The sequence below is a fragment of the Hypomesus nipponensis genome, chromosome 6 (genome assembly GCF_054491055.1).
Source record: "Hypomesus nipponensis isolate SF chromosome 6, ASM5449105v1, whole genome shotgun sequence".
Classification (NCBI taxonomy): Eukaryota; Metazoa; Chordata; class Actinopteri; order Osmeriformes; family Osmeridae; genus Hypomesus; species Hypomesus nipponensis.
Genome location: NC_140366.1, coordinates 12,606,744 through 12,618,877, shown reverse-complemented (window position 1 = coordinate 12,618,877; position 12,134 = coordinate 12,606,744). Strand labels below are relative to the sequence as shown.

Below are 12,134 nucleotides of genomic sequence, written 5' to 3'. Positions count from 1 at the left end.
TCAGCTCATGCTCCCTCAGTATCTACTGGGTAGAATTACACGCCAATCAAACAGTAAACACGATAGTAATTAAATCTCGGTCTCCAAAAACATCTACTCTTTTACCATGATACTTCACACACACATTTGCACACACACAAACACACAAGTAAGCACACCTATCCGTCAACATACACATACAGACATCCACATAAACACACACACATCGATGCAAACAAATACACATGCACATTCATCCATGTAAACACACACATCCATGGAAACACCCACCCACACAAACACTCACATCCATGCAACCAGACACACACTCATCCGACGTACAGAACCTGAGTCATCCATGTCCTTGGGTTGGTGAGCGATACTCAGGAGAACTCTGGGACTGCTGGGTTAATTGCCTCCTGCATTACAGTAAAGCCAGGCTGACATTTACTGAGCTCACTGACATGGAACCTCTGAACCAGGAAAAAGACAAGCAGAAGAAATGAGGATAAAATGGAGATGGGGATGAAATGAAGAAGGGACAGTGTGAGGTAGTGTGGCACAGACAAAGAAGGAGGGAGAGAGAGAAAAGGAGACAGAGAAAAGAAGGAGGGAAGAAAAGACAGCACGTTGAAATTGTATTTAAAAAATTTTGTTAACTAAAGTAAGAAGGTAACAGAGATGGAGAAACCCTCTGAGAGAGAGCGCAAAGAGGTAGGAGGTTCCCTAAATTGTCTTGACCCCCCTGTGACCTCTGGTGACCTTTAGTTGTCCTGACCCCTACCCTTGTAGTTGGACAAGAAGAGAATCGTGTTACAGGTGTCGCAACAGTGAGTCTACAGGAGAGAAGAACATGTAATACATTTAAGAGATGAGCCTGGGAACAGGAAGGAGAGTGGGTCTGCACCAGCCTTTATTTACATGCGCACCATTTCTTATACAAACTAGATTACAATTCAAAATGGAATACACAGGAAAAAATACCCACTAACAACTAGAAGCCAGATTACTACAGGGTCAGACGTCAGGGGTCAATGTGTGACATGGGAAAAAAGGTTGGGGGGGGGGGGTAGGGTTGGCTTACAAAGATGGCAGGGCTGAAGTGAGGATCTTTGAACATGGGAACATGGGAGGAGGGAGCGTCTTCTGACTAAGTAAGCAAGTGGTACATCTCCTGTTTGACTTAGCTTTTCTTCTGCTCATGGGGTACTGTGTGTGTGTGTGTCTGGGATGTGCCACCCATAAAGCACCCGAAGCACCACCCAGCCCTAGCACAGACACACATGCTGTCAAGGTTGTAGAAGGTTCTAGAAATGTTGTTGGTTACAGATGTCAGAGGTATGGTCATGAAGGTTATTTTCGGAGAATAACGCTTTTAGATCTTTGTAGAACTTGCTACTGTGTGCAGAGTGAGTGGAGGCCTTTCTGTGTCGGCCATGGAAGTTAGGAACACCAAGTTGACCTTTGCATCAGCAACAGTATATTCACAGTAGACACACTAGTAATTGATACACACACATATACTGTAGGCTATCTGGAAGGTTGGTGTGTGCCTGTGTGGTTGTGTAATGTGCGCTATGTTCAATCTGATATTAGAGTGTTTACACTGTTATGTGTTTGTGTCTGCTTGTGTTTCCCAAAGCACTGGGCACCATAGGCCTACATAGGCAAGGGTAAGGATGGGGTGCTGTTTGGGACGGGGCACAGGCAGGGGTGGGTAGGAGGATCAGGTGTCAAGGGGTCATGCACTAAACCTCAGGTAGCATTGCTACAGTGGATGATCATACCGAGCCATGCACACACTCCATCAGCTCAGCTTTGAGGCGGAACATACACATCTGTACATTATTTTACACAACAGGGCAGCCCTCCGTGGAGCTACCTGGACACAGAGGGCTGCCAGAGATGCTACATAAATGGTGACTGGCTGTCATTTTTCTGTTTTCCTTTTCGACCCTGTCATTTTACCCCCCCCTCCCCAGCCCATCCCCTAACCCTAACTCAGTTGTACCCCGCCCCCCCCCACCCCCCAAGTCATGGTGGCTCACTTTCTAGTTCTTCATCTCTACCTTCCAAGGAATCACAGAAACCAAAGGGTCAAGTACTACCTCAGTATAGTAGGACATCGAGGGAGTATATATATATATATATGAATATATATATATACATGCATTTCATACAGTTCATGATGCGTACAGTCATGCGCACAGAGGCTGCATGACATGGGGGCTAACCAAGGATAACATATCCTCGTGAGACAAAAATGAACAGGAAACAATAAACTTCATGGTTGCACACACACATACACTCACGTACACACTTAAACACACACTTATGAGATACAGGGGCTTGAAAAATCCCCAAGCGTGCCTGTAAGGTGTGTGTGATGGGGTGTGACATGTGACCAAGGTGAGGAGAAAGACTTATAAGACCAAACCAACAGAACCCAGTGAGAAAGCTGGTCTTCAACCTGATTAGCTCTTTTGATTTAACCCCTCTTCCTGGAGGCAGTCTAAGTTCACAGGTTTGAAGTTCACAACACAAGCATTTAATTGTATTTTTTTTCCGCCAACAAATGTTCTTAGATACCATGGAGATGGAACCTGCTGTTCAAATGATGGTCTGTCTCCTCCTATCCCCTGAGTGATGGACATATGCATAATAACAAGACCCACCTGCTCACCACAAAAACACAGCAGAGTTAAACACACATCCCTGCTCTTTATTCTAGCTATGTGTCTGCATAACTGTGTGTGTGCGTGTGTGTAAGTGTGTTTTCATGTGTTGTTATGTTGTGTTTTTGGCTGCCAGCATCTCCTACTGTACGTACATGTTTCAAGTAATTTGGCAATTATACACAGATAGCTTATAGTTTTTAGTTCAAGAGGAAAGAGTGGCCGCCAGAGGGGGGAGGATCTAAAAGTACAACCTCCCCCCTCCATCTATAGACTCCGCCCCCTGCCATGCTACGGCTGCAGTCCCAGGTTCTGCAGTCCTGCAGGTAAAACGCAGGTCTTGTTCTCCATGGCCTGGACTCAACACTGTCAACATAGCACCCGTTATGGCGTGGAAATGTTCGCTACGCTAGCACGTAGGTTTTATATTTTGGCTACATAGTATGCTGTGTCAAACAAACTTGGCGGTACCCCGCCAATAGCTCGGAAAGCCTAAGCCCCTCCTACTGAACCCCTGCCCTCCTTCATGACCATGCTGCGCCAAAGAGGTGAATGGCTACATCCTGCTATCTGTTTCTCTTTTTTCTCTTTTTTTTTGTTTACAGTTAGATACACACAAAAGATAACAATCTCTCTCTATATAGTATTCGATAGGATACTAGGATAATTGTATCATTAATATGTGGTTTTCAATATATGGTAAGTTGTTTAAAAATGAACTAATCAAACTATTAAAAAATTTATAACCAAACAATTAAAGAGTTGAAGTGCATTGTGTTGTGAGATCCACTCCCTAAGAGCTTTGGAGTCTTGTCATTTGGGGCGAGGTGAGTGTGTGTGTGTGTGTGTGTGTGTGGTTTGTATGTTTGAGTGCAGATAGTTTCCCTCACTCTTCGTCTTCATCATCATTTCATCAATACTTTGAACACATAGACATGTATGCTGCCGAGGAAACAGTGATGCTAAACAGGAAGTCCAAAAACAAACATGAAACATTTCAAATCACTGAGTGAAAACAAAGGGAAGATTTTAAACATAACACACCCCAGAGAACCACTGTTATTCGATTTACACCACATCACTTTTTTTTTTTTTTTAACTTTTATCTTTTTTCTTCAACAGGAACAAGTGCACTGTACACTACAACCAACCATGATAGCCACGAGTCTTTTCACCCTACCCGGAACCCATGCATCCAGAAAGCAGTCTATTTCTGAAATCCATGGATATTTGTCTTGTGGTGGTTATTGTTTTTGTCTCAAAGGAAGATTGCATAATTCTGAGATGAGTTTCTTGCGATGGTTTCACATCCTGCTTGCTAGTTTGTTTATCGTGTTGTTTTGCTGGAGCCGAGGAAGCCCGAGGTGAGCCGACACACGGCATGAGTGTTTGTCTGGGACAGGGCCGACGGGCCGTCAGAGAAGGGAGTGAGGAGTAGTGTTCTCATTTGTAAACAGGCAGGGTCGTATTCCTCTATGTTGTGCTAATGGCAGGTTTGGCAGATAGGACGTTTGGTGTCTGATGTTCTCTTTGCTACAGTTTGGATACCTGGACAAGATGGGAGAGATAACAAGATAACAAAAGGATGTCAGGGGGTTTATGAGGGAAATCAACACGTGGACTTACTGAACATGAATAGACAAAGAAAATAGATACAGCTGCACACACACAAAGCACACCCACCCATACACAGAGGCCACACACACAACACAAACACAAAGCTCACGCACGCACACGCACACACATAACCCACGCATACCTGATCTGCCCGCTCCAGTGTGTGAACCTCAGCCAGGGACCCAGCTCTGGGAGCCGTGCTTGGTGCTGCCGAAGCTGTTCATGTTGATGAGAGAGTCAAAGTTAAAGTCCAGCCCGTCGGCTTCCATCAGCTCGTTCTTGATGATGGAGTCCATGTCACACTCCAGGCTCCCGTTGAACATGTCCAGGTCCAGGTCCGTGGGGAAGCGATCCTGGCCCAGGCAGATGCCCCCGCCCCCTGTGCCGTTCAGGAAGAGGGAGGAGTCTATCATCATGGTGGAGGACGAGCCGTTCCCTCCCAGTGGGGAGTGGAGCAGCTGCTGCTTGCTGTTGGCCTGACTGCTGGCCTCGTTGTTCAGCACCCCGTTCAGGGACCTTCTGGGCCCCTGGTTGTGGTTGATCTGGTTCAGGAGCCCGCCCTGGCCACCCACTGCGCTGCCAAACGACATCATGGGGTCACTGCGCAGCATCAGGCCTCGCCGAGAATTCTGGGAGATGACGGCGGCGGAGCTGGCCTGCGACATGAGCGGGTCCGACTGGGTCATCATGACGTCGCTGTGGACGTGTCCGTCCGCGTTGAGCAGGTCCTGCAGGGTCTGGCTGCCAAAGCGGGAGATGGAGGAGAAGGATGTCTGCTTGTTCTCCTGGATGGTCTGCATGGGGGCGGGCCGGAGCGCCGAGCCTGCCGCGTGCGGCCCGAAGATGGAGTTGGTGTAGCCGCCGTTGGCGCCGTTGGCGGGGGAGGTGGAGGAGGCGGGGGAGGCAGGCGAGGGCGGACCCATGGAGGAGGGCTTGCCGCTGAACACGAAGCCTGCGGAGCCTCGCTGGACGCCGGCCGCAGGGGGCGGAGCCACCAGGGTGATGTTGTCCAGCAGCTCCTCCATCAGGTCGTCGGTCAGCCCGTCGTTCAGGTTCATGGTGCCTGCCAGGTCCGCCAACCTGGGCAGCTCGGCGGGCAGGGCCTTGCTGTTGGGCGTGGCGCCGGCGTTGCCAGGCGACAGAGCGCCGGCGGCGTTGCCGGGGCTGGAGTAGAGCATGGGTGAGAGTGGCGGCTCGTCGTCGGGCACCTCGTCCAGCTCCTGGTTAGCGATGATGGGGGACAGGCGCCCGCTCACTGTGCTGGCGTTGGAGTTGGTGCGTGAGCGGAAGTCGGTCCAGGCGTCCAGCTCCTCGCTGCTGCGCGACGTGGGGCTGCCGGGCCACTTGGACAGGCCCGAGGGGCTGTCCCCGCCCCCCTCGCCGGCTGCCGCTGCCGCCGCCTGCAGAGCGGCCTTCTTCTTGGCTGCCCGGCCGCGGGCGGACTTGGTGTACTTGTTGCTGTTGTCCATAGAGACAGCGCGGCGGCGAGGGGCCTTCCCTCCCTTCCCCCCCTCCGGGTTGATCATCCACCAGGAACTCTTCCCTGTTCCCTCATTCTGGACCCGGATGAAACGACTGTGGAGGGATAGGTTGTGGCGGATGGAGTTCTGCAAGGTGGAAGGAAAGAAGGAAGGAAGGGAGGAAGGAGAGAAGGAGAGAGATTTCGTTAGAGTCCAGTTACAAATAAATATTTGGAAGCAATTGGGCAAGTCATGCATTTACATTTAACATTTTCGCTCTTATCCAGAGCGACTGACACTAAGTACAGGGACATTCCCCCAAGGCAAGTAGGGTGAAGTGCCTTGCCCAAGGACACAACGTCATTTTTGCTCGGCCAAGAATCGAACCGGCAACCTTCTGATTAATAGCCTGATTCCCTAACCGCTCAGCCATCTGACCCCCCAATGACATGCATGTCATTATGATTGATCCGTTCTATTTCTTTTCAGGTGTGGATTCAGCATTCACTGACTCACTGGCTCTCATCCAGCCCAGCAGTATTGATTGGAAAGGCAGCTACTGGGCTGTTAGTCTGAAGCAGACAGACTGCAAGAGTACATAGCAACAGTTAGCATGAATATTGCTACTGTTCCGTGTGCGGCTGGTGTTGCTGTGTCTGTGTGGGGCTGCTGCAGGCTCCATTATTAATCACACACACAAAGAGACCCCAGTCTAGGGGTTGTGTAATGAGCAAGCTCTTGAAGTGTGTGTCAAATGTGTCAGCGGTGGGAATGTGTGGGTGTTTGTCTGTGTCTGTGTGTGTGTGTGTGTGTGTGTTGGGATGGGTGTGTGAGATGTCACAGATGTGTATTGATCAGTGAGAAGCTCCTTTCATGTTGTTACAGGGAGAACACAGGCTCGCTACACACACACACCAGCAGACACACACACCTCACTCCTCATGACCACATGCACTAGTTTATAAAGCAGATATGTGAAGTCTTCACTTCCTCCTGATGTCACTGTGATGTCATTGTTTGTTTATCTAGTTCATATGTATTGATGTACAAATCATCTGAGGAGCATTTGTGGAAGTAGGGATGACACAAGGGAGAGTGATTAGGAGGGCGGGAATGAGGGGGGAAGGTAGGAAGAGAGAGAGGGATGAAGGAGGTCGATGTGAGAGAAGGGAGCGAGGCCAGAGGGGACAGAGGAAGGTATGCACTGTAAGGTCCGCTGTGTGTGAGTGTGATAGTCAACAGAGACTTGATTTAACGTCTCGGTGACTGACAACACTGTGGATGCCCACTCTGTCTCACAGGCTGACCCTGGACTGGAGGACCACACATACGAGGTCCTGTATTCCAGGACTGGGTAACTGGGTTCTGATGGGGGGGCAGACCTGGACATGGGGATAGAGAGGATCCTGCAGTGGTTACGCTGAGAAGGTCTTTCATAACAACACGACCACATGATCTGAACTCCCCCACTAGTGAACCACAAACATCTACACATGTCCATCTGGACACACACAGCCATCTGGTGGCTTGAGCTAACATACTATGGCCCATTTATGAAAGGATAACGATAAAAACACAACACACCCACACAGAGACATTCTCAAATGTCAGCACAGAGAGAGAGAGATAGAGAGAGAGGGGGGAGAGAGAGAGAGAGAGAGAGAGAGAGAGAGAGAGAGAGAGAGAGAGACAGAGAGAGAGAGAGAGAGAGAGAGAGGGAAAGAAAGAGAGAGAGAGAGAGATAAAGAAAGTATTCACATTTTATGGGTTATCCTCTCGCACATAAAGGGACAAGGAGAGACTGTCTCCCATAGTAGTTTGTCCCTTCTGTTAGCAGGTTTAAGACACAGTATGTGTGTTATGTGTTGTGTATGTGTCCCACACTGTGTGTTGGTTCTTCATACAGATATGAAAACACACTCTTACAGTCCAAAACAGTGTTTACATGGGCAGCCGCAAAGAATACTGTTCTACACCATATTTCTGTATTGGCCATATCCACCCATATCTGTCTTCTTGTTTTCTCCTTTCTCCCTCGCTCTTCCCCTCCTTCTTGTGCTGTTGCCGTTCTGTTGTTTCTCAAACACATGGCTCAGAATGGCCCCACAGGGGCACAGCGTATAACACAGCCCGGCCTCCAAGGAAAACAACCTTCTTCCTCCTCGCTTCCTTTCTTTCTTTCTTTCTTTCTTTCTTTTTTTCCGTCTCTCTTCTTCTCTCTCTGTCCCGCTGCCCCTCTGCCTGTCTTTCTCTCCCACAACAGACCTCAGTTCAAGTCCATGAGCAGCCAACAGCTATTTAGAGGTTTTGTGGGAATCCAGATCTTGTTATTCCAGACGACCTCTCGCTCAGGTCCAGGGTGAGAGTGCACTGAGAGAAGACGTGACTCTGTTACTACTCTGGTGTTACCATGGTATTACTCTGTTAAGGCCCTTCTTTCTGTCTCTTGCTTGACTGACTTGTAATCTTGAATATGTGTGTGTGGTTATACATATGTAATCTTTACTCACACTCGCTTTACGGCGCATGAAAACGTAAATGTAAATAACAGTGTGTAACACGTGTGTTCCAATAAATGTGTGTGTGTGTTTACTGTACACAAAATTTAGTATGTGTGTGTGAATGTGTGTGTACATGAGTGTGTACTTACGTGTATCGGAGGTAAGATGACTACAGAGACCAATGTTTATCTGGAGCAAGTCTCTCCTGAGAGCTGACGTAAGGCTGTTTTATTAGACGCCTTTTTGACAAACAGCACGAGAAAGCACACACACGCTAGCACGAACACACACATACACACGAGCACACACACACAAATGCACACAGACGCTAAGCACTTCCAGCTGCTATGGCCATGTAAATAAAGGAACAAGTCAATAAAGTTTTGTGAAAAAAATGCTAAAAAAAAGGGATGTAGAGAAAAGGAGGATGGAGAGTGGGACACAGAGAGAAAGAGAGAGAGGGAGAGGGAGAGAGAGGAGAGAGAGAGAGAGAGAGAGAGAGAGAGAGAAAATAACATTGAATCTCAAAGTTTCTGTTAACATATAGCTGCCAATCCCTGACACTACATAAATCCTCCCTCCCTTCTTCCCCCTCACTGCCAACAGGGGGTCTTGTTTAATGCTTCCTCTCTTCGTCTCCCACTTCTTTCCAAGACGCAGCTCATATCCTTCATCAGGAAGGACTATACCACTGAGGAGCTAGAGAGTGTGTGTGTGTGTGTGAGAGAGACAGATTGAGAGAGTGTTTGTGGGTGTGTGTGTGTTTACATCTACTACACATGCTCCTATGGGTTATTCCTAAAGCCCATTAAGAAAACTGTCTCACTGAGACAGTGGCTGTGATTCATGAATAGCCCTGTGAAGCCTACAGCTCGAACATACTCACACACACTCACCAGGGAAAACCACATGGTTATTCCTGTGCTTCTCGCCTGCTCCAAAGCTAATGTGTAACTGACAGATTCTTGCACTTTTTTCTTCTATTTTTTCTCTTCTGTTTTTCCCTCCATCACTGGAGGCCTCTCCGCCTCACTGTGTGAGCATGAAACCTCCCCTTGCCTTTTTACCTTGCTCTCTTAAATGAACACACCAGCTGTGTGTGTGTGGGGGGGGGGTGCATGTGTGTGTGTCTGTGTGCGTGTGCGTGCGTGTGTGTGTGTACGTGGACACACCAGCTGCAGCCAGAGCTTTGGAGCACAGAGGCCTTTTTGTCCGTCAGCAACATGTGGGAACAATTCATCACTGTCAGCAACCACGCTAGGAATCTCTCTTTCTCTCTCTCCCTCTCCCCTCTCTCTCCCTCTCCCTCTCTCTCTCTCTCTCTCTCTCTTACTCTCTCTCTCTCTCTCACACACTCTCTTTTACTCTCTTGTACTCTCTCTCTCCTTCTCATCACTATATTTGGTTGTTTGTATAATTTGTGAGTTTACCTTGAATTTCAAGCTTTTGATTCCAAAGATTGCGCTCTACTGCAGACACATCCTAACTAACTACCACTACCCCTTCACACCAGAAGACAAACCACAAAACCACTAACCCTGCACGAACACCGGAGACACCCTAAGCCTACACAACACAAGCTAACTAACCCCTACACAACACAAGCTAACTAACACCAACACAACACAAGCTAACTAACCCCAACACAAGCTAACTACGACCACAACCAGCTTTGTGTGGCAGGAGCAGGGTGGTATTAACATGGCCCTGGACCTGATACTTCTCGTTTTAGCGCACACGTTTGCACACTCACAGACAGACACAGACAGACACAGACAGACACAGACACACCCACACAGACACACACACAGACAGACAGACACACACAGACAGACACCCTGCCAGCTGGGTACCCCACTGTGTTGGAGGATATCTCAGGGCCAGAAAGTGACAGTATCAGCAGGGATGAAGGAAGGGAGAAAGGGGTCAAAGTGTCCAACAAGGCTCTTAACCACAGCTCCTCCCTCGATACAGCTAAGCCACTGCTGATTGGCTGCCTCCAGTGACATGAGTTTCACACTTCTCGTGTACTTATCATGACAATGTCACTCAAGAGTGTGTGTGGTCAAACCCAGTACCTGACGTTATGTAAACCCAGGATAATCTGAGTCTAAAGTCAACAGTGTCCAGAGTAGTCAAACAATGCTTATGTAACTATGTAGTCATGGTGAAGCTTCGCTTCATCAGTCCTGCCTCCCACATCTGGGGACTCCCTACAAAGACCAGATTAGAGAGATTCACTGAGCAACAGGTAAAGATCTGTGTGTGCATGTCTGTGTTCTGTGTGTGTGTGTGTGTGTGTGTGCAAATACATCTCTTCGATAGAGTTAGGGATAGAGAGTAGGGCAAAATAAAGAAATAATGAGGAGAAAGAGAGGAAGAAAGTGAAGAGATACAGATAGATCAAAAGAGGACATGGAGAGAGAGAGAGAATGGACAAACTCATTTTTGACTTGCATGAGGTGATTTAAAAATATTCTGTAGGGTAGTAGTTGATACAGAGCAGGGAGGAGAGCACAGTTAGAACATAGTTATTTATACTGTAACCCTTCCCACTCACGCACGCACACAGACACACACACACACAGGCGTGTCAACACATTCACACACACGTATAACACACACAATTCCAGCTGCCCTGAGTGCTGGAAAGAAGAGAGAACATTCCATTCTGTTCAATCAAATCTGCTCTTTCCGGACAGGGTTGGGCTCTCTGTTTATGTGTGTGAGTGTGTGTGTACGTGTGTGGGTGTGTAAGTGGCTGTGCGTCCACTGAATGGGGTCTGGAGGTCAGAATAAGGAAGGTGGCTCCAGAACTCCATTCCTTCCTCTATTATCTCTCCTTTTCACAATGTTTCTGTCTCTGAGTGGCTACCATTAATGTCACATAGTAGATGCCAGTTACAGTACAGACACAACTACACACTCACATGCAAACACACACAGGTAGGCCTCATTTTCATTAGGTTCGGACCCCTTGAAGTTACAGACAGCTTGCTTCTGTCATTCATTAAAGAGGCCCAGCTACCACACACACACACCGGCACGTGCAATCCATACATTTCGGGAGCCGCCTGTCGTGTAACACCACATGTTAAAAGAGCTGCTTGTTTACTTTTCCGTCTCCTCCAATCCAGATGGCCAGAATGAGGGTGTTGGCCAACCCAGCCCACATGGTAGAACCAATCACAGAAAGAGACATGGTCTCTTGTGCTGTCATAGTGACCCGTCAGTGGGTCACTGTGTTTTTAAGAGGGCATTCACCTTGGTTTAGACAAGGGGCTTCAACAAAAACACACATGTATATACACACACACATACACACACTACATATATGTGCCGACTGATAAAGCATTCATAACATAAACAAACATGGAAAGACACACACACACACACACTGCGCATACACACACGTAGACACACCATGCACCTGACTTAGCTTAGCTTCATTGAATAGCATCTTTGTTTGTATAATGGTATTGGTCATGGTAGGGCTGCATTCGCCAATATGTGTTTCAGAAGTGTGTGTATTCCAGTGTGGAAGGGATGTGTTCTCCAGTTTAGCGCGGTTCAGTTAGGGGCAGGACAGGACGGCCCCTCTGTGCTCTATCAACACAGCTCCAGCACAGAACGTCCTGAAGTCTCCTGCCCGAGTACTCCTGCCAAGAACACACACACGCCCAGATCACCGCAACAGAGGGAGAGAGATAGAGAGGTTTGCAAGAACGAGGGAGCGAGACAGGCATGGAACAAAACGTTAGGATCCAAAGAAAGTCAAGCAAAGATGTCTCTCTCTGAACCTGTCTCTCTCTCCCTCTCTCTCTCTCTCTCTCTCTCTCTCTCTCTCTCTCTCTCTCAGAGATGTTCTCTCCATTTGAACTTGTCTCTCTCTCTCTCACCCC

General features: G+C 48.2%; 1 protein-coding gene across 2 annotated transcripts in view; it reads right to left on the bottom strand.

Moving 5' to 3' along the window:
* Window positions 1-870: 870 nt before the first annotated feature.
* Window positions 871-12,134, bottom strand: part of foxo3b (forkhead box O3b) — a 32,114-nt gene continuing 20,850 nt past the window's right edge. For both annotated transcript variants that reach the window (XM_084699272.1, XM_084699273.1), the window contains exons 3-4: window positions 4,414-5,878; window positions 871-4,202 (exon numbers count right to left, since the gene is read on the bottom strand). In XM_084699272.1, the coding sequence (XP_084555398.1) occupies window positions 4,442-5,878 (1,437 nt within the window). In that variant the 3' untranslated portion in view covers window positions 871-4,202; window positions 4,414-4,441. The remainder of the gene's footprint in view (window positions 4,203-4,413; window positions 5,879-12,134) is intronic.